This window comes from Pieris rapae, chromosome 6 (genome assembly GCF_905147795.1).
Source record: "Pieris rapae chromosome 6, ilPieRapa1.1, whole genome shotgun sequence".
In the NCBI taxonomy this organism is placed as follows: Eukaryota; Metazoa; Arthropoda; class Insecta; order Lepidoptera; family Pieridae; genus Pieris; species Pieris rapae.
In genome coordinates, this window is record NC_059514.1 from 3,321,091 (window position 1) to 3,348,306 (window position 27,216).

Here is a 27,216-nt window from a genome sequence, read left to right on the forward strand (position 1 = left end):
TTACACTGTCGTGCAGGTATTTGTCTATCAGTATCAGAACAAACTTTCTCTGAAGTCAAATCTCTCCTGAGTGGAGTCTCAGACTGAAGTCGAATTAATATAGTCGAATTTAAGTCCTAGAAGACATAAGTTTGCGCGTTTTGCGCTAAAAAAAGTTTTTGAAGAAATAGCATCACTTAAAAACAAGTGAGCCACCAGCCCAAAAAACATTTAGTCTCGAAGTTTTCTCTATCTGTGCCAGTTTAATAAATGACAATTTACAAATAAAATAAGAACAGTTTGCATATGTCATTGATGTGTATTTTGGATATTGTGTACATGACATATATTTAAAATACAAGTTAACTATTACTATTATTAAGAAATGTATTAGAAGTAAAATAAAGCTAAAAATGGCTCTGTATGAAGGTATATCTCTTATTCAAGAAAAGCAAGCCGTTGTGTTGGATTTGGGCGCTGACTATACAAAGTATGTTTCCCGAAGTGTTAAAAACTAGTACATTTTAAATTTTCTGTAACGAAAGTTAGGATACCTCAAATCTCTTCTTATTGATGAGGTTTTTAAAGCAAACCTATGTAACTAAGTTGTTTGTGTATGTAGGTTCGTATTAACGAAAAAATATAATATAACATGGTGACATATATTCATTTACACTGTTGTTTTTGTTAAAGGTTTGGATTTACTGGTGAAGCTGCCCCAAGATGTATAATCAAATCAGAGTTTTGGTGTCCAATAGAGAGGCGGTACAAAAGAGTATATGATTACAATACTACTGAAGAGCTCTATGATAACCTAGTGCACATGCTGCACCTTCTGTATTTCAGGTATTATCTTTTTTTTTAATGATAATAAGTAGGTAAGCTTTTTTCATAGTGTTCAGCTCATAAAAATTGGGATCCATAGTCATCAGATTCAGGTTGCCATAGGATGTTTTACAAGAAGCAATCACTGATAATATTGCTATTTCATAAATGGATAACTTAGAAGCTTTTAAGTTTAGTCTAATGTTTACAAAATATGCATAGAATATAATTTATTTCAGACATGTACTAGTTAATCCAAAAGAGCGTAAAGTTGTTGTCATAGAGTCACTGCTTACAACCACACAATTCAGGGAGACGCTGGCTAAAGTTCTCTATATGCATTACGAGGTAAACATAAAAAGGTTTTCACTCAAATGAATTTTGTTATATTTGGACTTTTTCATGCATATCTTACACATATCTATATGTAATTAGTAATTTGAATTTTTAAATTACTATCTAGTTTTGTATAGCACATCAATCTTATCAAACTTTAACCTACTCTCAGTTATTTAAAGTAACTCTGAGTTACAATGAGTTGCTAAACTAATCTAGTATTGTACATAGAATGACTGATGTACATTCTGAAATGTTTTTTGTTAGGTGTCAGGTGTAACATGGTGGGACACGGGCAGGGCGTGTGCTGCAACACTGGGTGTGGGTACAGCACTGGTAGTTAGCATAGGGGCACGAGAAGCTGAAGTCACGCCTGTAGTACATGCAGCGCCCCTAGTCCATGCGATTCAGGTGCCTCCACTAGGCATGCAAGCTGTGAGAGTGCACCTTGCTGCTATATTGAAGGAGGATAATGCAACTGAGTTAGAGCTCAATGACAATTTTCTTGAAGATATTCTAGGTATGAATAATAATAATAATACTTATTACTATACTACTGTTTATTACATACTCAGAACTTAACACACACATAACAAAATCTCTTGTTTTTTATTAAGAGGTTTACAAGTTTACATGTATTTTTTTCTTTGACAATTAACTTAACTGTATCTATATTTTAAGTTTGAATTATTTTATATTTATTATAAAGTACATTTTATTTTATGATGTCAGTGGTACACATTATATATTTGTATAAATAAATTACAATATGTATATATAAAATTGGTAGGTGAATTATTAATCATACAATTTCAGTTCGCACCTGTTTCGTCCCAAGTCGTAAGCTAGCTATACAGTTGGCTAGTGAGGGTTGCAATGGCGTTCGCAGTGTCGTATGCGGGGGGGCAGGCACGTCTGTCCGAGTTACGGGTAGAGCAAGGGCTCTTGCCGCCGAACCTTTGTTTGAAAGAGATCGGGACATGGCGTCGCTACCGGATGCAGTGCTGCAGTGTCTGACACAATGTCCACGAGACACACGTCGTGTACTGGCAGAGAATATAATAATAACGGGCGGTGGAGCGGCACTGCCCGGACTTAAGGCCCGCCTAGCACATGAGCTAAGACATTTAATCACCGTGGAGCCATATAAGTAAGTAGAAAAGCCGCTAAAAAAATAATAACATTATTATTTAATTTTACATTTTACAAAACTAGTTCAACATAAAATTGGTTTACTTATTTTATTAAAATATTCATTTGTATAACTTTTACATATAGACATAACTTTACATTTATTACAGATATTGCTGCAGTTGGAAAAGCCAAGCAATGTTTTATTTAGTTCTTATTGTGGTTTACAAAAACTATAAAATATTTTATTAAGTTTCTTTGGCGTTTAAATTAGTTTATTTTTTTAGGGACCAGCTTCACATAAAAACATTCAAATTCCACTCTTCGCCATGTGAAGATAATGTATGTGCGTGGGTTGGAGGTGCATTGTGCGGAGGGGCGGACGGTGGAGGCCGCGCCGAACCTCGAGACGTCTACCTTCGAACGCGACGTTTACGCGATTGGGCCTGTTTACTGTACAACACCCCGCCTGACCATCACCATCAGTGTCCATGAAGTGTTTGAAACTCATCTTACATCCTAAGAAGGAGCGATCTAAAGCTTCGAGTTCTCGCTTGTAACCATTTCTTATAGTAATGTGATGTATGTAACAATGCCTGTCAGACACTTATACATTTGTACATGTATTTTACTTACTTCTTATTTATAATAAAATATATATCAGCCATCAAATTTCATGATTGCCGAGTCTTTTTTACTATCGAAGACAAGAAATGTAAAGAAGATTAGTACATCATAATCATTTTGAAAGCCTTAAAATATTATGTTTGAAAGTATACCGCGTGTAATAAGTATGTGCTTATTATCAAAAAGGCTAAATACTAAGGGATTGTGATAGTGTATTTCATAATGCTATAGCTATGGTGTTAATTTTATTACTCATTGAAATTTTTGGGGAAATCTCAATATAAAATAAAGTATGAAAACATATTAATACTCACTATCTCGATCTACGTGTCTCTGTATAAATGGTGACAATAAGTATACATCGGAACCATAATATTTATCTGTGGTCAGAACTCTGAAATATTTAATATATTCTGTAGTTCATATCAGTAGTATTACCTATGGATTATATTACTTACTGAAAAAAATTGTGTCAATTTCATAATAATTATCCACAACCTAAACCCAATTTAGAAGAATCCTGTATTTTTTAAAACTATCTTCATACATTGTACAAAATGTCGGAGATCAAAGCAGTTGCTGCGGGTATAGTAAACTTTTTGAAACAACAACTCGATGGGGACACCCTCAGTCTAGAATCCCGGGAAAGTATAGAAGTTGCGGCGCAGTGCATCGAGACCGCTTATGAACTTACATCTGAGCAGCTCTCTAAGGGAATGGATCTTTTGCAATTAATGCGGCAACAGACAAGTAACCCTGTAGCTGATCTAGCGGAGGCTGAGAAGTTAAAAAATGAGGGAAATGAATTGATGAAGACTGAACAATTTCGCGAAGCTATGGAAAAGTATAGTAAAGCCATAGAAATAGATCCACGTAATTCGGTTTACTTCTGTAACAGAGCCGCCGCTCATTTCAAATTGGGTGAGCATGAGGGTGCTGTAGCAGATTGTATGGCGGCGCTAGCACTGCAACCGAACTACGGAAAAGCACACGGTCGCCTGGGACTAGCTTTAACTGCCTTAGATAGACATGTAGAAGCACGCATAGCCTTTGCCCGAGCTGTACAATTAGAGCCAGACAATGAATCTTACAAAGACAATCTGCGCATTGCAGAAGAGAAAATCGCCCAACGCGGTGGCCGTCCTTCTATGGACCTTGGTGGATTGCTGCAAAATCCAGCATTATTGAACATGGCAACAGAAATGCTTTCAGATCCTAACATGCAGAATATGCTATCAGGATTGATGAATGCAAACACAGGTGCTCCAGCTGCTGGTGGTATGGGAACTAATGTCAATGCTCTACTAGAAGCTGGTCAAGCTTTGGCTCAACAGATGCAAGCTGTAAATCCGGAGTTGGTGGAGCAACTAAGGAGGCAGATCCGTCCTCCTCAAGGCACAGGTGGAGGAAATCCACCACCTACCTCACAATAGAGTTATTAATTCATACTGGTACAGTGAATTACAGTTGTAAGGGTCTAAAAGAGAGAAGCTATTGTCATTTATTTTAATTTGGTAGTTGAATTCTATTTATATGGAAATGTTAAATATAAGGATTATACATGAGAGCTCATTATATAAATTACAAATTTACTTCCTCAACACTTCAAGTGATGTGTTTTTAGTTGCTCTTCTTTGATATTTATGTTAAACTTTACTTTTGTCTGAAAAATTATTTATTTTCACATATTTATGACATATTTTTAGCTAAACTCTAAATGCCTGTGCCGATTTTAATTGTAAGGTGTTGGACAAGACAAGGTCTGTTCACATTAAAATATTTCTAATATAAGTAATGAAAAAACTATAAATTGTATCTAAATATGATGTGGTGTTAAATAAAATTTATGTACACAAAATACTATCTGTTTATTAATTCAAAATCTACATTTTATCACTTACAGTATGAGTTTTCTTGCATTTTATTTTAAAATAGTTAAATTGCACTAGGTATATTATTTAAAAGTAATAGCCAGTCAACCTTTGGTTGTGGTGTTTAAATTTAATTAGACAAGACTTGATACAAAAAAAATCTTTTTGTAGTCTTTATGGCAGGACTTAAATCAGCCCAATAAGACCTTAGATCTATTTTAAACAAGGCTTTACCGAGTCTTGGCAACTTAACCTTTTAGTAATTTAAATTTGATCTAGTAAAATATTTGATAATGAATGAAAGTTTTGACAGAACTGTTCAATTTGTTTAACAAGAGTTTTTAAATTATTCTGAAATTTGTGGGCAAGCATTGTGTTCAAGTTTATAGATCAAGCGGTGATTATCTTAATTGACATTTGAGTTAGATACATTTAGTCTATGATAATTAGACAGATTGAATGATCACAAGCATTGGCTTGTGAAGCATTGAATGTTGCATTACCTATAGAAAATTAATAGTTTCTGTCACTCAATCACTTCATAATATGTTTTAAAAACAATTATAAATATTCCATATTTATTAAATAAAACACCAAATTAATATTTTTCTTATCTATTTATTACACTCTGTGTATAATTTATGATAAATACATTTATTTTTATGTACACACAGTAGCAAAATGTAAAAATATATGATTGCATCTCTGTGGTGAATTCAGAGGGCCTTTCAAAACATTAATCATATAAATCCATATTTACATAGAAATAGTATAAGAGCTTTTGTTCAGACAGTACACAGTGAAGTTTATGTAATATTTATCTAATAAATGTGAGAAATGGAAAGGCACTATCAATCAAACAAATAAATGCAACAATTGACCGGTGAAAATAGGTTATAGAAATGATTTCAAATGATTGACATAATTTATTAAAATGAAAATTAATAACCAATATGCATTTCATGGATTATACTTTGAAAAATCACTAATAGGAACACCTTAAAATTAATAAATATAAAACAATTTATGAATATTATGCATGGATGATAAGAAATATCTATATTAATTTAAATGAACTCATAAAATATAAAAGCACCAAACATGTATGATGAATAAATTAAGTAAAATCTAAACTAATTTAACTTCAATTAACATCTCAAATAACTTTAAACATCTTTTATTTGTTATTGTGTAACATTTTTTTTTATAAAACAGGCGCAAAGGCAGGTTATATTTTTTATAGAAAAAACATAACCAAAACTCTTTGAGGATGTGTCTGAATTTTACTTCATGTATTGCACATTGTATTGTTGTTAATGAAATCATATGTATGCTGAAATCACGCTCTCTCATAACATAAGGAAAAAAGAAATATTTATTTAGAAAAACGAAGCAATAAATAGCAATGGGGCGATGCATGTATGCGTTCTACAGTGCCTACCAGTGAACACTTGTTACAACTTAGAATCGCTTTCATCTTGAATAAAATAATTGTCGAACATAACGCTATCTATTGGTTTGAATAGTTTAAACACGATTCTACAACTGCTATACATAGCTAAATCATAACAAGCCCTCAGCGGTCATAGAAATACGTTCAGAAACATTTGCCATCATATAAGTAGCTTGGATAAAACATTGCAATTAATTTTAAATATTACAACTAAACCTCGCATTATTCGCGACTCGAGTGCGACAGCAAATGTTAGAGAAGTGGGATTTTGGGCAGATCTTCCAGGTCTCAAATGTAAAACTACAGTAGTCAATTCTAACAGTAAGTAGTCAGTAGATTTGTATACAACTTTCGCATTCCTACCCATTTGTTCTACTGTAATTACAGTGAGTCTGGAAGCGCAAAAGGTTGTTAGTTCCTCTTGGTGGGGGGTATGAGGTGGGGAGGGAGGTCTTGGGGAAGGTCATGTCCGTCGATCTTGACCTTTATAAGGTGCATTGCGAGCGCGAATTCTTCTTCGTCGAGGAATCCATCCTTGTCGATGTCGGACAATTTCCAGATCTTACCCAGCACCGAATTTGGCAGCTTCGACTTCACCATCTCCGTTTTTGCGGCTGTTGGACAAGCGATACTCTAGCTAGCATTATCTCTTAGTTTCCTTAAATGGATCTTTAATTAGGTGTAAATTTGAAATTCTCAACTTTATTTCTAAAATTTCTGAATAGAGTGCCTAGACGGCGCTTTTCAAGTCACCTTTAGAGGTTATATATTAAATTGGGCAAAATGATAACATAAATAAATATGGTTAAGCAATATAATAACATATATAGGATAAATAAGGTATAGTAACTTTACCACAATAATTTTTACTTTATATTCTAACTTGTCTATATTTCTGCAATAAAAAACAGCGGATAAACGCCGTCATTAATTTAATATACAATTTTAACGCTATCATGTATATCCCAATAAAGTTATATGTGAAAATGGATTTAATAAACCCACAGCTGCCAATTGGAAATGTAATTCAATTTTCAGTATTTATTTCCCCATTTTTGGGCAAGAGACGAAAGTGTTTCTGATACTGAATTGTTATTGCACTAAAGTGAGCTTCAAAGCAATACTATATTATGTATAAAGTCGGCCTATTCAGACTAGAAAATGGCGCTATTTCTGTTTATATTTAACTATTAATTTATTATTTTAGATACATATTTTTTTACTAATACCACCAACTAATCGCCGATGATTTGGATTGTTATATATTAAAGGGAAATAAATAAATTAGGATTGGAAGTAAAAGATGTTTACAAAGCAATGGCAATGATGAAATGTTTAAATGTGGGGATTAGAATTTGAAATACACGAATTTGATGATACTGAATATGTAGATGTCTCGGGGGACCTTGATTGGAACACCTCCTAGTATTTTCGCTGTAGAAGTTGCGTCTAAGTATCTAAACTTTTTTTTAAATTTTGAGTAATGTATTGAAACATGTAAACAAACCGTTTATTTTCTACTTTTCTATTGGTTATAAGAGATGTGACATTCAGCATAAAAATCGAATAATTAAAACAACGACATAATCAGTATCATCAAATTCGTGTATATGATTTCTAAGTCGTTACCAAATGTAAGTATTCTTGCTAATACCGCAAAGTATAACAAACAGATAACATGCTAATGAAAATGAATTTTTTAATACAGTTGCTCAAAAAGTGGCATATTGCAGGGAGGTATAGCGTTCGGAAAGTGGCCTATTACACACTCGTGCTTTTTCTTTGCCATTCCCGCACTCGTGCGTTTTCTTTGCCAACTGTCAAAACAATGTGTATTAAAAAGAAAAAACCAACCACGAAGGTTTTATTAATAAGATTCATAGAAGTTTTTATGATATATGGTTTCTAAATATTATATAATAATTCGATTCAATAAGTTCGGTTAGGTTTCTTTTCATTTCATATCAATTTAAAAAATATTAAAAAGAATTTTATAATATATGCAAATACGTATTTCTAAAAAGTTTACCAATAATTGGATTCATAAGTTAGGTTAGGTTTCTTTTATTTCATATCAATAAAAAAATATTAAAAAGAAAAACTAACCATGAAGTTTTTACTAAAAAAAATCACAAAAGTTTTTGTGATTCATGCAAATATTTAAAAAAAAAGCTACTACTTTATTTGTTTCAATATCAGATTTAATGATTGGATTCAACGAGTTAGATTTGGTTTTCTTTCAATAAAAATAGTCTACTGAAGAATTGGCTGTATGGGCCAAGTTCCCTTTGCCTACCCAGAATGGGTGAAGAAAAGAAAAATCAAGCTTTGCTCATATTCTTTGCGGTTGGTGCCATTTTCCAAAAATGTTCTTTCGAGTTGAGTTATTTGTTGCTCAAAATGAGTAATTTCGACGATATTTTATTTGATGGATACCACCCGAACTCAGTATAATTGCACAAAATGCTTCGGAGAACAATTTACCGGAAATATATAACATATCTACGTGCAATGGATTTATTCCGTAGAGAGAAGAGAAAAAAGTAAATAGTTTAATTTTTTCGCAACTGTATTAAAAATAGTCGTTCAGTACACGTGCGGTACCGTCATTGCAACTCGTCCCGACTGTCAACCCTCACCTTCGGCTGCGCCTCGGCTCGGGTAGACATTCGTCGGAACTCGTTGCAATGACAGGCTTTCCGCACTTGTAATGAAATATACTAATTTATTTAGATTAGCGCATGCAGCAAATGTCTAAGAACGCTGACAATGGTGTGTCGATGCAACAGCTGAAATATAGAGTGTATGTGAACAATCTCCTGCTTCGGCCCAAACATTAGCACTTTCACCTCTTCAAACAAACCCTGTGGTGATTTCGCCACACTGAACTCTAAGTACAATCTGCCTGTAAATATATACGCCATACTGACAAACATTATGTCAGCAAGAATTATAATGACAACAATACTCAGACCTAGTATGCAGGCAGCTTTAGTGAAATACATCAGAGAAGAAACCATCGAGTGAATACTTGTGGGCGATTCAATATTCGCTTCCGAGACACTGTCGTCATCTTGACTATCTCGTCTGTCATCTACATTGGTATCGGAAATACTGTGGATCGAGACACCATCGTCGTTTGCTGGTAACATGTGGGAAATATCTGAGCAGTTCTGTACAGCCAAGGCCAAAGTGTCAGTGAGTTTAATGTATGTTTGTGGGTCTGTTGTCGTGAGGCAGAGACGGGTGAGGTTCGCGCAGGCAGTATTAGCGGCAAGAAGTGTAAGTGATAGAGGTGAATGATTTGCGAAAGGTAAATTGGGATTGGGCGTAAGATTTGTGATTGAGAGGCGTGAATGGTGAGCGAGTGAGAGGGTCGTACCGGCTCCGGTGACTTTTCCATCAATGGGGTTTAGTGAGAGGAATAACTCGTCGTATCGCGGCTTCTCCTTGCTGCAGATCCATTCGGGATCACCATGGCCTGCATCTACGCCCTCGCCACGGCCGTATCCAAACGGAGACACCTGGTCTTCGACACCTTCGAATGCCCCACCTGCAAACACCAACACGGGATTCAGTAATTAAGTAACAAAAAAAAAATCAGATCAACTGCATTCATTATAAATAATACGAAAGAGAATCAAATCGAACGCTATCTGTGGTGTAATTATAATTATGCAACAAATATACCGGAACGATTTCAAAAGAAATGAGTATGATGCAACGAGATGGTACACGAAACCGATCGCAATGCAGCATTTAATTACAAATTTACACTGACAAAGACAGACTCAATTCCGAGGGTCTGTTTCACAATGTACGGATAAGTACCAAATAAGCTATTTATTACTTATTGGTAGGATAAACAATATTTTTGCGTTTCACGAATGTCAGATAGCGCGATTCGTGAAGTTTCTTATTCGGAAATTTTATCTTTAGAATAATTTATGTGTTGCTTAACTACTATTTGATACTTTATCCATACATTGTGAAACGGGCCCTTAGATTTATATTTGTAATTGTTTCTTAACCAATAGAATATATAAGATTCAATAACGATATACAAGAATGGCAGACAATGTCTTAGGTGAAAGAGATATGTGAGTAGCGAGGATTAATTAGTCAAAGAAGACTTATAGTATACAGTATTGGCTAACTCTCCCCTAGGCTCCTCCCCTTTGGAAACGCAAGACAACCGGTGTAAACGACAATAAAACTTAATTGTTCTTATGGAACTTTGAAAGTAAAAAAAAATTATTATAATAACTAAATTAACATTTAAAAAAAAGGCTTTATTATTATTAAGTCGACTGAATGTTTTGGGTGTTTTTGTGAGAGTTCTGCATCAGTAACACTACCTTCAAGGATTCTAAGGATGAACAGTACGTCTATTCAGTTGAATTTCTATTTAAATGTCAATATGTCATTTTGTTTCATGATATTATAATAGGTAAGACACCAGCAATGCAACCAACAAAAAATATACGTAATAAACACATCGCATTTGCAAACAGCCAATACTCAGCATCTATTTGCCTACAATATTTGGGTTGTAGCCATAGTTGAAGTAAAGGTAAAAACGTTAGAGAGCGTAGAGGTAGTCTTGTTCTGTCTGTACGCTTCCTAACTTTATTATTAAAATTCAGTAAACGGTCGTAAAATAAATGAAACGGCACGTAATGTGAGGTATGAATATAACAATAACTATTTCAAATGCGTATTGATAAATGCAACACAGTGTTATTGTGTTTTGTATATAAATTTCAATGTTAGTATGTTCTGAATTATAATAAACAAAAATCTTATTTAAATATGTATTCGCGTCATAAATCGCAATATGTGAGATCATAGTGTTGGTCTGAAAATAGCTTAAGCAATAAAAGAATACATGATGATATAATAAAAGAAGAAGGTGGAGAAAGGCGAACTTTATTTAGCTTTTTTTTAAACACATTATATATAAACAAAAAGCTTTATTATAACGTGATCTGGACTTTGTTTCCAAAAAACGAAGAATTTAGTAAAATATATCTTTTGTTAGCAAATACCGAACCATATTAGTATTGATAGCACGCGCACCTCCAGGCGCGCGATGGTACAGTTGGGTCGTTCGAATGCCAACACGTTACATAGACCTCAAACTTTATTGGAAATTCATTCCATTTAAAAATGTCGATGAACTTTTTAAACACTACGTCTACTACAACAAATGCATAGCATAAAAATAAACAAAAGGCAATCTAGACATTTTTATAATCGTACAGACAATAAATCTCGACATACTCAATTGATTAATTTGATTAAGCATATAATCTGGGTTTTGTGAGTCAACTAATAAATTCGCTTTAATGTATGTCTCACATGAGCAGTGTTAGCCTAGTGGCTTCAGCGTGCGACTCTCATCTGAGGTCGTAGGTTCGATCCCCGGCTGTGCAGCAATGGAGTTTTTAACTATGTGCGCATTTAACATTTGCTCGAACGGTGAAGGACAACATCGTGAAGAAACCGACATGTCTTAGACCCAAAAAGTCGACGACGTGTGTCAGGCACTGGAGGCTGATCACCTACTTGCCTATTAGATTTAAAAAATGATTATGAAACAGATTCAGAAATCTGAGGCCAAGACTTAAAAGAGGTTGTAGCGCCACTGATTTTTTTATATGTCTCACATACTACATCATTTAATAATAATTCAATTTTAAAATATACAGTAGTTCTTAGTGTGATTTGTCACAAGAATCACATAACAAATGATCCTCAAATGCGTTTTATTGTCCGCGCAAAGTAACCCGAAGGTGAGACGACCCGACAGTATGATAAATGTGTCGCTTATCTCACAAGGTGACTGCAGTTAACTACTTCAAATAATCGGTAACTCTATACAGTCAATAACAAGGATTTATTTTGAACGTACATTTTTGTCCTCTATCAACATAACTTATACACATTGAAAGAAAATGCTTTTTACGGATTGATGCTATGTACTATACTTATAATTATTTAAAATTATTCCCGACGGTTTACCGTGACCCCGATTTTTTAAATTCTTAAAAGTGTTTTCTTTAAACATACTTTTTTTTAAACGACTTGAGGCAGGCTATGTAATGCTTAATAATTGCATGACCTTATGGATCAATAGAAAATTGTAGCTAAAAGAAATAATTATTCAGTGCTAATGACAGACAATAGTATTTGGGTCAGTGGGCCCGGAAGACGCAAAAACGAAGGCTTCCGTCACGCGGTCGCCGCCAATGTCTAAAATCAACAGTTTTATAGTTTACGCTTTTTGCGGTGCGTCAGACCGAGACAAAGGCACTCATCATGTTTAACTGTTTTTATTTATTAGTCTAAAAGACTGTAGTCTTCAAAGTGTGCACAGTATTTGTGGCTTACAAGAAAAAGGTACCAGTCCTATGCGCACTATTCATTAAAAAAAATTTCAATATAAATTCTACATTATATAAGGATTTAATTATATCATAATTAAGGTTTCAGAAGTCATTTGTTTTTATCCAATAAAAAATATTCTCTTTCGTGTTAGACTGAATAATTATTCTATTCTAAATATATTATTAGAATAGTCAAGTCTGCCTAGCCTAGAACACGATCTGTTACGGAGAATAACAAAACAATTAATACCTATTTGTTAAAACTCACTATATTGAGTCAGCCTTGCACTTACGTACTCGATATTTCTTATAAAAACATAAGTATTAATAATTAAGACTGAGTGAACACCTAAAACGCATTTTACACGTTAATTTAGTATTCTATCAATTAAAAAATTAAAGTAACAAACAGAATATTTAACAAACAAACTCTGAAATATTGATCCATCAAATCACCTACAATTACTTTTTTAAATTACTTCGCTGGAAGTCGAATCCAAATAATCCGATATATATATACTAGTCACAGTGGTAACCGATACAAAATATTGAGTTATATACCGTCTAAACCAATACTTTACAGCCAATACTAATATTACATTGCGTTGTGTATAAAATTAATATTTTTCATTTAATTTCACATTATAAGCATATCTTGCAGTCTACGTATTTATTCGTTCATCCATACATTTACCTATACAGGTATAGCTAAAGTATTCGTCTGGAACCGTAAAATCAATGGTTACTATATTTAGCGGAAGTCCTCGCACTGCAGTATACAATGGGTTCGGAAAACTGTTAAATTTTAGAACATACCGACTACAAATAATCTACGAAGCCCAAACCTAAAAAAACAGAACTTTTTTATAAAATAGTACACGTAACGCCCAAAAAGGGCAGTCATATTACCGGATGAGTGCCGGCCTTTGAAGGAGATTCTTAAAAAATTGGAGGTCGTACCTCCGAGGGAAACCTCTCACTGGCAGTCAAGGTGATGATGATGCTGATTACTCTGTGCAATTGTTCGAACTGTGAATGAAAACGTCGAGAACCTTCAGGGAACGAGGATCTAATCACCTTGCCTATAAAAATACCAAGACAACCGAATCTTGTAACTCAACAACTGTAATTACTAATTTCTCTTCACAAGTACGTGATCATATAGCAAAAGATATGCTCTACATACGAAAAACGGTACACAGACTACAAAAGCGCACATCAGCTATTTTACTAACAGATGACAAACTGTTGCGCAAATATATTTGCCCATATATGTACCTAAAACATGATTCATCAATTATAGCTAATAAGAATGTAATATCGATATGACTGTACTTCGAATTTTAACACATACCTCAAAGGAAAAAAAACGTGAAAACAAATGCGTTGGTAGGTTAAGATTATCTCGACACAGTGTAATGGTCATAAAACACAATTCATGCAATAGCATATAGCATACCATAGCGTATATGAATACATATATTTGTATTCTCAACTGTTTTACGAGTAACTAAAGGTCTGACAAATTGAAACGAAAGAGTTCTTTAGTCTAAAGAGTATTGGAAAAATAGACCATAGCATCATGCAATAATTGGAAATTTTCTACTCGACTTCAGCCAAATAAAAAAATATTTTTATTATCAACTGAAAAAATATTTTTAAGCAATAGCTTTCAAGGCAGACAACATTTTTCACGAATAGAAAAAAGGAGGAACGTTTCGCACTGAAACGGAAATTTTTACGGTTGGAGCTATGGAGCATTAGTAATAACAAATCAAAGAAACAACAAAATTAATTACATTAACTTTTATCGTGGAAACTGTTATAATAATGTATTACATATAGTATCAAACACATTTTCCAAGAATACATCATTTATTGATGAACATGATCGATAGCAGTTAATATCTCTCGAGTATTTGGGTCATATTTATCAATGGCCAGTTATAGATTAATTCGTTATTAAAGGATATATTTTATAAGCAATTGATTTGTAATATAACTCAACACTATATTAATGTTTGCTTATCTTTAAAGTAGAGAGTAAGAATATATATTTTATTTGGAGCACAAACTAAGGACAAATACATAAATAAGGCGACAGACGTACATACCTTTAAAAAAAATAAAAAGCAAAAAATTTAAACTACATTGCAAAAATCCGTGTATATTAAAAAATAGGCTAGAAAAAATGGTGTATATGTATGTGTAATGTGTAAAGAGAACACTTTTTCAAAGGATTGAAGCTATGTATTATTACAAACTTATAATAATAATACATAGCTTCAATCAGTTTAAAAAGTATTTTTTTTTATGAGTAAAAGTTATATTAATAAAAGACAAATGTTTAATAATTATTAAGGACAAAACAACATTTTAAAACTTCTTGCCCTAACATTGCATTTTTCTTTAATTAATTTCTTTCATAGCCTAGAACGCATGTAAACAGGGTTGATATTCGAACGCTGAACACTTAATAAATGCGAAAAACATGTTGATTGTGGTAGTAACACAATCCTTTATGCATATAAAATCGTAATTACTACCTTGGTAGATAAATTTGATATTTAAAGAGCAAGAGTTAATATTCATTATTTATGACCATGATCTTTGTCAACAAAGTCTTATGGCGTATTTACATGATAAACAACAAAAACAACTACATAATATCGGCTAATGATTCAGAAATGCCATACATGAGAATATAAAGAAAAATAAATATTGTATTGACTACTGTTTACATTTATAAATATTATACAAATAAAATTGTATATTTGTTTCCTGGTAACTGAATATTTATACATCATATGGAATATTAATAGTAATATGAACGCGCTAATAGAAAAGCTGGTCATGCACTTGGTACGATAACAAGAAGAATATATATATATATATATATATATATATTTAGACCTGGTGTGCACCAAAGCCTAACATCTAAGTGCACCATAAAGTTACACACCGAAAAAGAGATGAATTAGCCCTACAATATTTGGTATGGGTATTTTTGTGGGTGAGTCTGCATAATGTTCAATTACATCGATACATTTTATATAGGAAATTTTTTTACAGTATTTTTATGAGCAATATCCTCAAGTAAAAGTGTTCGAGTAGTTACGAAGGAATGCTTATCTTATGCAACTGAGAGCCACTTGAGACTGGGCGCTGGTTCGCGGAAAATTCGCGTTAATCGTCAACATATAGAACCTGTATTAATTTTTCGAGTGTCTTGTTAAGTTTCTATAAATCTGAGTCTGAATCTTAGTATGGTATCAAAATGATTTACCAATATTACCGTTCCACTGTAATACGTAGTCGTGGGAAATACTACTTTGAAAAGCAAGTTTTATATAATCAAAGCGAATCTCGGGAGCTACCAATTCGCATTGAGAAATTATTTTAATGTTAAATAGTTCATTGAAGGCTATATGACATCACGCCATCTCCAAATAAACGCAGATAAGATGAGAACAAGTAAGATTGCATGTAGTTCTACCATAAAGTTATAATTTGGGTTATGTACGATATGATTTTTGTTAGGACATTCACCTTATTGTACTAAATATTTTTATTGTAAAAAGTTCTCCAGTCATAATAGGCGAATGGAGAGTAAATTAAACTGGTTGAATGCAAGTGAATTATATAAGAGGCGTCGGGCGTCCGGTGTAAGGAACTTAGATTAGCACATTATACTTCGTTTAATGTCTCATAAGAACAGGTAATAAAAACCAGAAACGGAGGTAGTAGATATATAGTGAGTACACATATTATACCATGAGTAGGTATGCCCATTCAAATTTAATGACGTGGAATAAGCGGTATCTTATATTCCAAATAGGTATCTTATAGTCTTTCGACCATACCGCCTAGACATATACGATTACGTCTTTAACACATGACACATTTCTAGCTCCGGCTGTCAAAAATTAAACTTTGAGGTGTGTTGTTTCTATTATAACTTGCTAGATGATGGCAAAAGGTCACATTCACTAACCAGATGCACCGAAATGAAAGACTTATCATCCTCAAAACTATACTGCTATAAGAAAGACGCTGGTCAGAAACCGGTGGAAACAGGGTCCGCCCCAAATGTTTCTTTGCTGACGTTTAGGCATGAGCTGATTGAAGAGAGATATTCTTCTAAACTTCAATCCGGTAAAATCGTTATTATATCCACCAATTAAAACAAACACAAGCAAGAAACCATACAAAGATGCTCGGTAAAACTTTACGGAGGTTACAACCAGCCTAGAAGAAATAAAGGGTGAACTTAAACAACTGGGTATTTTATATGGCTTTAACAATTTCACCATTCTCATTGATGAGGTAATTATATGACGTCACGCGTTTATTGTTCGTGACCGAATTATTAGGTTTTGTAAAAAGGCCCAACAAAAGTTCAAAGTACAGTAACTCTTATCAAAACACTTGTCCGTAGTATTTTAAAATATGCTACTGTAATCTGGTGACCATTTGCAAAAAAATACCATTCAATTCAATTTTTCAATTTTAAAAATTCTTTATTCAATGTTCAATAACAATTAAAAGTGCTACATGTCCAGTGTACATTATTATTAAAAATACCATTGAAACAGTTGAAAAACGTTTCCTTAAGCTTTGCAATCGTCTACACTTTCGTGGTCTAATTGCAAACGTAGGAGGATCGTTTGGACTATTTCAACTTGTTAATTTCAATTACATATTATTGTTTTTATTATAAAAAGTTTGTATATTTTTTTCTAAAATAATTGATGTGTATGTGTGTAGAATTTGTTATGTCATATTTACACGCATACACTCTTTGTTTTAGTTTAAATTATTCGAAACGACTTTTCTATAAAAATATTATTGAAGCAAATATGTATGTTGGTGTGTTACGGGATTTCAGTAAATGAAAATGTCAGGTTTTAGTGGTTAGGGTTGTAAATATTAAGTCTGAGTCCCACATAATCCCTGCTGCAGTAAAATACCGCAGGGACCTGACGTGTAATAAAAGTCAGTATAATAAAACAGTTGAAATAATATTGCCTGTCCCTAATGGGAATGTAAAACGCACAACAATGTGACTGTATGAATGAGCATTGTGTAATCTTATCTAAGATACATAGGCAGAGTCAATTTGGCATATAATTGTATCATGTACTAGGAGCGGAGACAAGACAATTGTGAAGTGATCGTAAGGTCGAGGCTGCAGGATGGAGGTGTGAGGAGGAAGCGCATCCGCCGCCCACTGCATCATTGCAGCCGTGTCCTTGTAAGACGGCAAGGACTTGAACTAATATTTTCTTGTATTTTTTTTATAGAACAGGGGGCAAACGGGCAGGAGGCTCACCTGATGTTAAGTGCTACCGCCGCCCATGGACACTCTCGATGCTAGAGGGCTCGCGTTGCCGGCTTTTTAAGAATTTGTACGCTCTTTTCTTGAAGGACCCTAAGTCGAATTGGTTCGGAAATACTTCAGTCGGCAGCTGGTTCCACAAAGTGGTGGTGCGCGGCAAAAATTACCTTGAAAAACGCGTAGTTGTGGAACGGCGGATGTCGAGGTGATACGGGTGGAATTTCGCATTCTGCCTCGACGTCCGATGATGAAACTCAGCTGCAGGTATTAATCCAAACAACTCCTCTGAACACTCTCCATTTATTTATGATTGGCACAAATCATCGTTATAATTACTATGCAGTGAAAAATATTATAGGCACTTGAATAGCCTGACTCCGGTCAGTGATTCCATGCAATCACCTTAGTATCAGTTTAGTTTTATCTTTGTCATTGAAAAGTGTAAATTTGTTCGGTCGGCCGCGATAACACTAACATTTTGACAAACATTTAATTTTGACTTTTGATAACGGGATTAGAGGGTTTAGTATTAGCCAATAGTTAAAAAAATTCTACAACCATGTTACCTAGTGAACTAAAGATTTATATTTTTAAGAATTTATTTAAACCTAATAAACACCATTGAACATTAAGACACTACCCAAAGATAATTAAATACAAAACTTCCTAATATTAAACTGTTACTAGAATCAAATACAAAACGCACCAACGCCCATGTTTTAGCATTCATGATGTGTAACCGGAAGTGTAATTAACAGTAACAAAACAAGAACAACAAAAATTCAGCGAAAGTATTTTATTACAAAGAGATCGCATTAGAAAAGGGTGGTTGCGATGCAGGACACGCGGCAAGTGAAAATATTCGCGAAAGTAAACTTGTTTATAGGTAGGGTTGCCACTTATATGCCAAGAAACATAACAAGCAAGAGGATCACTAATAGCCCGGTCAATTTAGACTATAATAAAACTTGCTATATATCGGGGAACTTTTAAATATCATTTATAATTATGTTTTGAACATTTTTACTGATTGTCAGCTTGTTAGGATTTTATGTACCTTTAACTCTTATTTTTTGGTCCAAATTGACCGGACTATAAGTCTTTGCACAGACCATTATATGAGTCATAAATTTAAATAAACGTCATCAATGTAAAACACATTGTGTGTTTTAACGTAAAATTAATTGCGAGCTAGGAATGACGCCTGACAGGTGACAGAAATAAATTATGTCTAATCAGTACAGCTTTACGATTCACTTAACTAATTAGTAGCCTTAAGAATAGACATAGTAAAGGAAGCGTAAGAATGAAATTTATAATCTACTTCAAATACACATGTTTAGTTTACAATTAAATCCAAGGTTTAAAAGTAAACATTTAATTCTTGACCGACTGAGGGCATTATCCAATCATATAGGCCAGGCCATTATAAGATTATTAGGCCGAGTTGTGGATACTTCGTATTGCATAAGCGATAATTTGGTGATAACACTAGGTAAACCGGGTGACGAGTACTCAAATGCCGGACACGAGCCAGTAACAGGAAACGAACGCGTAAAGCAATTGAGCGGATCGAGCACGTTCATTATGAAACCAGTTACATAAGAATTGCGCTCTTTGCTACTTTAAGTAGATCGCCGAGTATATAATTCACTTATAAGCAAGCTTTAATACACCAAAATTTAATTCGAGGATAGTTTGCGTGCAGCACGTAAAAACAAAATCAAACGAAAATGTCAAACAGTTTTAAGCAAGAATGATATAATAATTAAATCGCCATTCATATTTCAGTCTTCACCTACACCTTAGAGATACATAAGCATGCCACTGATTTGGTAGGTTCATAGGTATTGTCAAAAATTAATTGCATTTTTAAAAGTTAAAAGTAACGAAACTATTGCGCAGGCGCATGTCAGTTTATTTTCCTGCGGCAGCGACATTCGATGTTCGGTTTGATTCCGAACACGTCTAAAGATATGATCTGTACCTCTAGGCAACTATCACAACCGTTATAGGCATTCTTCTGTGTAATCAATAATAATGCATACTTGCATGAGGAAAACAATCATTCTTCTTTATAACGTATATAAAAGAAATACTTACATAATTATGTTTGGACCATATTCTCAAACTGTTTTTAGAACTATTTAAAGATTTCAAGAATTTGTAATTATTCGTATTTTTTGAATAGACAGGCTTATACATAGTAATTAGTAAAAGCGTGATGCTATCAGCATTCTTTTATTTTATTTATTTAAATAAGTACATAAAAAAGATTTGATTTGTGATATCAGCGATATTCTTGCCCGCTCTACGCCTTTGACTTACAAACCGGTAGTAAATGTAACTTTACAATTAATTTAATTTTTCATAAGTGCACTTGTTTACCTATGAGATATTTTTATTGATTGATTGATATGAGACGACAACTTATATTTCAGAGGTTTATATATTAAGTTTATGTAATTAGAACATAGCCAATGAGTAAACCACAATGAGTGGAGGATACAATATATGGGGCGTGGAAAGCGCACAATGATTCATTGCCGACGTGATGCGCACTAAACATTAATATGGATCTCGAAAATTGTTTCGAAAGTACGACCTTCAGAATTACTTTTCTACGCAACACATATTTGGAGTGCACTAATATCTGATATGCTTCCTATTGTGTTCAACCGTTTACCTAGAAACACTTTTGCGTTAGTTTATTGCTATTATCGGGACATAAAATTTTACCTGATAAGTAATAGTATTTTTAAAGTGGGAATCCAGACACAGGTATTTTGAAGTCATACTTCTTTTGGCGCGTTAGGGAAAAATGATGAGAGTAAATTTTTATGATCCGCGCGCACACCGTCACAGAAAACCGACACCGTAAAGTTAGCTATAGTCAATATTTTTTCTATTGTTAGTGTTGTTTTAAGTACAAACGTAGAATGAGTAATAAGTACACACGTTTTTTTACAAAAAAATGTTCCCAAATCTCACAGATTAGAACATTTTTTACTTTTTAAATAACCTACAAATATTGTTGCTAATATTTGAATGTCAATTTGTTATAACATTCTGCGCACGCGCGACATACATAACACTTCCGATACGCAACTACTCGTACTTTACGAATAAAATAAATCATCTACTTACTTTATTATTATAAAATAAATATTAGGTATATATACTATAACCGATTACATTTCCAATAAACGACGAAAAACCTATAGCTAATTTTGCATGTATGCATCAGAAGCGGTAATTGAATGTCGCATTTGTATGTTGCCATAACGACCAATTACCAAATAAACCAACCAATGTCAAGTACAAAAATAACCGGAAACATTAGCAATGAATGGAGTCATAAATAGAGCAGTGTTACAGTAGTTCACTACCGAACGTACAATCCCTGCGACCGCGATTTGAGCACAAAGGCACAACAATTGAGTGCACTGAGATGACATCAAGACCTCTTACTGTCCATTGATACTATTACAAGACTGAAGAAGCTGGAGTTTTGTTTTGCCTGTAAATAGATACGACAATAATAGAAAATTGCACGCCAATTCCAAAAAACCTGAACATTGGTGTTTGTACATATTCAACGATTTTAATGGTAGGCTGTCGTTTAAATATCAGAATCTGGAACACGCCCGTGACTGACGCACTGACAAATTTTTCCAATATTTAGGTTACAATCGTCTTTAAGCATTTTCATAGATAATGAGTCATTCGCCTTACAGTTATGACCTGGCGCCCTGCGACTTTCATTTATTCCCAAGAACTAAAGATAAAATCGAAGTATTCGCTTTAAGAGCCCTGAAGATGCGGTGAAAGCGTAAGAAAATGAAGAGACCCCTAAGGATAAATAGACCCACTGTTTTTCTCAGTGGTTACACCGAATACGACGATGTTTAGAGAGGAACATTATTTTGGAAGACAAAAGTATTGGCAACGTTCTGCATTAAGCCGTTTTTCACATTCTAAACATTTTCTGTGTTACGTAAGTTCAACATAGGTGATTTATTTTCATGTATTAAAATAAACAATTCGAAAGTTTAAATAAATGAATGAGGATGAAGTGAGATAAAGATATGTACTTCAATGCGGACTTGTATAAGCGTATATTACATAGGGGTGCCAATGTCAATGGCCGAGGTAATTGCGTCTCAAAAGCATGCGTGTAACCACAAAAGACGTGTTATTGGTAAAGCAGGGTGCATATAATGCGTTTATTAGAGCAAGTGGGCTGTGGGTGTCTCAATGGGCTGCTGTGATGTCATGACGGACGTGCGAACAATGGCCGTACAACAATTAACTCTCACTATAGCGTCAACTGCATCAATGCATCTCTTACGTGTTGTCCCACATAATATTCTAGTAATTTAAACTATTATGTAAATATATTCTAATACTGAAACCACTTTAAATGTCATAAGAGAAATATAAAGGTCCGCAGACATACATTTCGAGAACTAACATGAAGGGAACTTAAGTAAAGGATAATAACCATTATGGGTTATCAAATGTGATAGTAAAAACCTTATTCTGCATAGATTGGTACAGGCGTCAATGGTCACGGGTGGTCGGCCATCGAACCGGTCATTTTGCAACGACGAACCAGCCATTTGCGACACTTCCCATGTCGATACAATCTACCATCCACACGCTATTCACTGTGCTCTCTTGAATTTCGTAAAACATGGGATTTTTGTAATGAATTATAACAGTGAACTATAAAACGTAGTAATCACTTTATAAATCAAAAACAAACAAAAACACAACACATCTTTCATATCAGAAAGACAATAGTTAGACAGCTGGATAAAGCTGTGGGCGTCGGCATTAACATAAATCAGCTGCAATAGTTGCGCCTGCGCAGACAGCTATCGGCTTGATCACACGAAGGAGAAAGTGCACTCGTTCTCATTGAATATACCTATTACTCAAGCTGTGTAATTGGTTCTACATACCTTTACAACAAAGGTAATTTTCATCGCTAAACTTGTTCCGTTGCGAATTAAACTATCATTAAATTACTATTACTTACAATCCAAATAGGATTTTAAGTGATTGTGCGACATAATGATGCAACTAATTAATGATTTCATGATTGCTCACGTCGCGTATAATACATACATAGCTCATTACCGCAGATAACTTAGTGTTATCTCAGTGCCTTATCATTTGGAAACTTATCTATAACAGCGCGACGGTTACGAAGCAGATATAATAACGATAAGGTAAAATTTGATAAAATTTCGAAACAATATAAACCTTTAAAAGCCTAGATCTGTATTACCTACTGACCGACATAATTTAAATAGTATTCGTCTTGAAGTATTTTGGATATTTATAATTGTTATAAGTTATAAGTCGTACGTTTAATAGATTTAGGGTCAAGACAAGAGTTCGGAATAAGAAACTTCGCCTTTCATGCCGAATACCGCTATCTGACAGTTGTGAAACGCAAAAATAGTGTTTATCCTACCAATTAGCAATAAAGTTCCAAATAATGAACTTATCCGAACATTGAGAAACAGACCCTTAATGTAACATCAGAAAAGTCGATTTAGGTATGTTTTCGTAAATAATTATAGAGCGTCTTAAGAAAAAGGGTGAAGAGTCAATTAGTCACGGCAGAGGAAGATCATTGACAACACAACGCCTTGACACGATCAGTCATCGATGACAATAGAAAAATATTGATATCGAAACTATAAAATAAAGTTATAGTTCTGTATACCGAAAAACTCTAGTATGTAAAAATGTCATCAATGAATGAGTCAGTATCAAGGGAAAGCCAGCCCTGAACAATGATCTTACCTGCCAAGAAGCCGCGTCTGTCATGCAATCGCGCCACAGTCGCAGCCACTGGGCCATCGGGCTCGCCTTAAGGAAAGTTTATGTTATTGCATGCATGCTAAGACCAATTCATATGAACAGACAGGATAGGTTAATTCTTAGTAACCTCAATCGTTCACTTAGGTGCAGGCAATTAGAATAAAATTTAATAAATTACAATTTATTATCTATGAGTAAGCAACAAAAACTTTGAGGATTTAGCATACAAGTTGTAATTAACAACTATATGTTCTGGTTAACAAATTACATATATTATATATGGGTTGTTATAGTAATCAACCACTGCTTGATTGTTGGCACATTTGATTATTAGAAACCAGGTTTATTCAACAAATCGCTCCAATTGATTGTGTATATTTCAAATCAATTGGTACTCGATGTTTATCAATAGAATATTAGTACTGACATATGGTTCAAGTACACTTCACAAGGCCGGCGCAGGTGCGCCCGTATCGTATGAGTTAATAAGTATTGATGATATTTCATCAAAAAACACATTGTCACTTTGACAACGAATTTTAAACATTTTTGTAACTCCGCCTGTTCTTTAAAAAAACTAACGTAAAAGTACTTGATTGTAATTAATAGCGACCTCGAAATTACATGTTCATGTTTAACATGATGAAGTATAGTTTACAATAGTTCATATGAGTTTGCTATATCATGACGTCAGTGGGTGAATCAGGGCTGGATACGGGAATGATTGTCTTTTTTTATAATAACATTTAGCTTTTTCTGGGGACATAAGCAGATACATTTGAGTCTTTAAATGGTTTTTGAGTAATTATAAGATTTAATTGATTTTTTGTGGTTTCACAAGCAATTATATTTGTTTTTAAAAAATCTATGATGATTTTTTAATTACACTTATTTCAGAAGCTCATTTGAATTGAATTTTTTTAAATTGGCTAGTCAATGACTTCATACCATCTTTGAACATGATAATGTTAAACAACAGCATGTGTCAGATTATTACTTTGGCTTAATTTCCATTACACAATGGAATTTAACAATGGCAAATTTTCAGCATCAATATTAGTTTGTTAAGTATAACAAACATATACTTATTTAAGTATAACTTTATTACTTAAAAAATTTAAGATTAAAATCAATAATTAGTATTTGACTTAGTTTTATTTACCAGATATGTATGTATATAACAATAAGAAATAATTTTTAGATGTCAAAGCAAACGGGAACAAAGTTAGCATGTGGCATCGACAACAAAAAAGGTCAACTTTTACATGAACCACTGTGGCATGAATTTATGGCAGCAATGTGCCCATTTTTCACAAAGTACTGAGGTCAATGATTCTTTAGAACTACTCACAGTTAGCTTAGCAATTAAAATATTTTTAGCAGTTATTTAACACTTTTAAAGATTGCTGTAGGCACTATGGCAGTAAATGAAAATGAAATATCAATAGTATATTTTGTATGCTAAAATTATATAATTAAATTGCAATTGTTAATTGAGATAAATATAATCTACATTGCTTTTACTTTCACTATGTGATGAAGCCTCATTATGCAACAATTTTGTGACAGAAACCTCTTTTTATCTATTGTTAAAATATACTAACATTGCATGATGGGAAAATCCTTTATTACTTTAATACCAAGTAATAATGTAATGTAATACTTCATATGTTGTCAAATTTTAAAAACAGATTGGTTAGTTTGAAACAAATGGTCTGAACACAGTTATCCCTATGTTATAACTGATAAGAACACATAACATGTAATAATAATTCTTATGATTTCATATTTTTAACACTGCCTGACTTACACAGCCTTGTTGGGAACATGTTAAATAGTACATACATATATACTAGTTGTGTTAATTTAGTCATCAATTTCCTGTTTCCATTTACTTGTGTAAAAAACTGATTACATGAACAGATAACACTACTAAGAAATATTTAACATGATCAGTACATGATCATCATTTGACAGAAGAGCTGGGTCAATAGAAGTGTTAATAGATAGTTTTATAATCAAATTAATTACATACCTTTAATGAGTGGCTCGTTCACAATATTTACATCCTCCTGTGGGATCATGTCCATGAGTCGCGCAATATCAGTAGCTAACATGTGATCCACTACTTCCAAAAGTTTAGGCTTTAATGGATGGAATTTGGTAAAGTCATGATTTGCTAACAATTCCTGCATCTTTTTAATATCAGGAAAATCTCCTGGTGAAATTTGTTGTTCTTTTTGAATACGGTCATACACTTGTGCCAGATTCTTTATTAATTCCTTTTTTTTGCCATCTTTACCAAACATTGATGGCATTTCTTTCCTAAGTTCACTTACTATATATGCATGGACTTTAGCTAGGCGTGCTCGTTTTATTAAATCATTTAACTTTCGTAATGCAGCATTTCTAGGAAGAGACTGCATATCTCTAAAAAGATCCTGCTCTTCGTCTTCAAATAGCCGTCTATTTACATCATAGCGTAGAGGTTGGTCCCAGAAAGAGCCAATGTACACTCTAGCCACCTCAGGAGTTTGAAGTACTTTACCTAAGGACCACATCAATGCTCCATACACACGCATTAACTGTTGATGGTCAATCATATCTGCTTTATTAAGAACAATACGAATCTTATCATCGTGTCCTCTTAATGCCTCTATACTTCTTCTAAATTCATCTGATATGTCTAATTTGTGGGCGTCAAACAACAATATAATACGATCGACGCGCTCCGCGAACCACTCAAGCACTCCGGTAAAGTCATATCCTCTGTCAACACGTTGCTTCTCCCCGGAGAGGATTCCAGGTGTATCTAATATAGAAATACCACGTAGCACCGGAGACGCGACAGTAGAGCATTGAAATCTGTTTAAAAAAGCATTGCCAAATTTACTAAGTGGTCGGAACTGTTTTTTGGGATCAACTACAAGTGCGTTTCCTGGAATAACTCCTTCTTTTTCATCAAACATAACAGCAATGAATCTATCTGTTGTGGGTTCCGGCCCGATACGAATGCCGGGGAAATCTCGCTCTAAGAGATATTTAATGAATGTGGTTTTTCCTGTAGAGTACTGCCCCACCAGCAGTATCATAGGCTTTGCATCAAAATCCGGCTCCTCAAGCTGAGGCGAATGAAAGTCGTGGAACTGATAATGTAACTCGAGCGGTAAAAGTTTAGTTTTGTATATCCTTTTGAGACCTTCTACTACATTTTCAATACTTTCTGTCTTTTCACCTTCTTTTTTCAACCAGCTAAACATTTTGAGTTACAATATCAAAGCTTTTTTATTACTTTTCACTCACTACACCAATAGGAATAAAAATAAAACTACGCCAAGACCACTTTGATCATTCTTTTCCACAAAAATGAACGATGAAAATGATTAGCCCGTGACGTCGCCCATTCTGAAATTTTGACAGCATGCTGCA

At 33.8% G+C, this 27,216-nt stretch overlaps 3 protein-coding genes across 4 annotated transcripts; 2 read left to right on the forward strand and 1 right to left on the reverse strand.

Annotated features, from left to right (window-relative positions):
• Window positions 1-282: 282 nt before the first annotated feature.
• LOC110995692 (actin-related protein 10) lies at window positions 283-2,951 on the forward strand. The gene is made up of 6 exons (XM_022262975.2): window positions 283-469; window positions 673-825; window positions 1,044-1,152; window positions 1,408-1,660; window positions 1,957-2,290; window positions 2,559-2,951. The coding sequence occupies exons 1-6, from the start codon at window positions 393-395 to the stop codon at window positions 2,764-2,766; spliced, it is 1,134 nt and encodes a 377-aa protein (XP_022118667.2). The 5' UTR covers window positions 283-392; the 3' UTR covers window positions 2,767-2,951.
• A 379-nt stretch (window positions 2,952-3,330) lies between these two features.
• Window positions 3,331-4,758, forward strand: LOC110995694 (small glutamine-rich tetratricopeptide repeat-containing protein alpha-like). The gene has a single exon (XM_022262978.2). The coding sequence runs from the start codon at window positions 3,456-3,458 to the stop codon at window positions 4,329-4,331; it is 876 nt and encodes a 291-aa protein (XP_022118670.1). The 5' UTR covers window positions 3,331-3,455; the 3' UTR covers window positions 4,332-4,758.
• Window positions 4,759-5,133: 375 nt separating this feature from the next.
• On the reverse strand, window positions 5,134-27,192 carry LOC110995693 (EH domain-containing protein 1). 2 transcript variants are annotated; one of them, XM_022262976.2, is made up of 4 exons: window positions 25,823-27,192; window positions 23,770-23,835; window positions 9,605-9,775; window positions 5,134-6,836 (listed from the first exon to the last, which is right to left on the reverse strand). In XM_022262976.2, exons 1-4 carry the CDS (start codon window positions 27,045-27,047, stop codon window positions 6,634-6,636), a joined length of 1,665 nt encoding a protein of 554 aa, XP_022118668.1. In that variant the 5' UTR covers window positions 27,048-27,192; the 3' UTR covers window positions 5,134-6,633. The 2 variants fall into 2 exon arrangements, with proteins under 2 accessions (XP_022118668.1, XP_022118669.1); XM_022262977.2 differs by lacking the exon at window positions 23,770-23,835 and having other exon boundaries at window positions 25,823-27,190.
• Between the last annotated feature and the right edge of the window lie 24 nt (window positions 27,193-27,216).

Coding starts and splice junctions, on each gene's coding strand:
- LOC110995694 (XM_022262978.2), top strand. CDS start 3,456: ATGTCGGAGATCAAAGCAGTTGCTGCGGGTATAGTAAACTTTTTGAAA.
- LOC110995693 (XM_022262976.2), bottom strand. CDS start 27,047: ATGTTTAGCTGGTTGAAAAAAGAAGGTGAAAAGACAGAAAGTATTGAA. Junction 9,776..23,769: donor CAGACGCGGCTTCTTGGCAG/GTAAGATCATTG, acceptor TGGTGTTTGCAG/GTGGGGCATTCGAAGGTGTC. Junction 6,837..9,604: donor TGGAAAAGTCACCGGAGCCG/GTACGACCCTCT, acceptor CTTGTCCAACAG/CCGCAAAAACGGAGATGGTG.
- LOC110995692 (XM_022262975.2), top strand. CDS start 393: ATGGCTCTGTATGAAGGTATATCTCTTATTCAAGAAAAGCAAGCCGTT. Junction 826..1,043: donor CTGCACCTTCTGTATTTCAG/GTATTATCTTTT, acceptor AATTTATTTCAG/ACATGTACTAGTTAATCCAA. Junction 2,291..2,558: donor ATCACCGTGGAGCCATATAA/GTAAGTAGAAAA, acceptor TTATTTTTTTAG/GGACCAGCTTCACATAAAAA.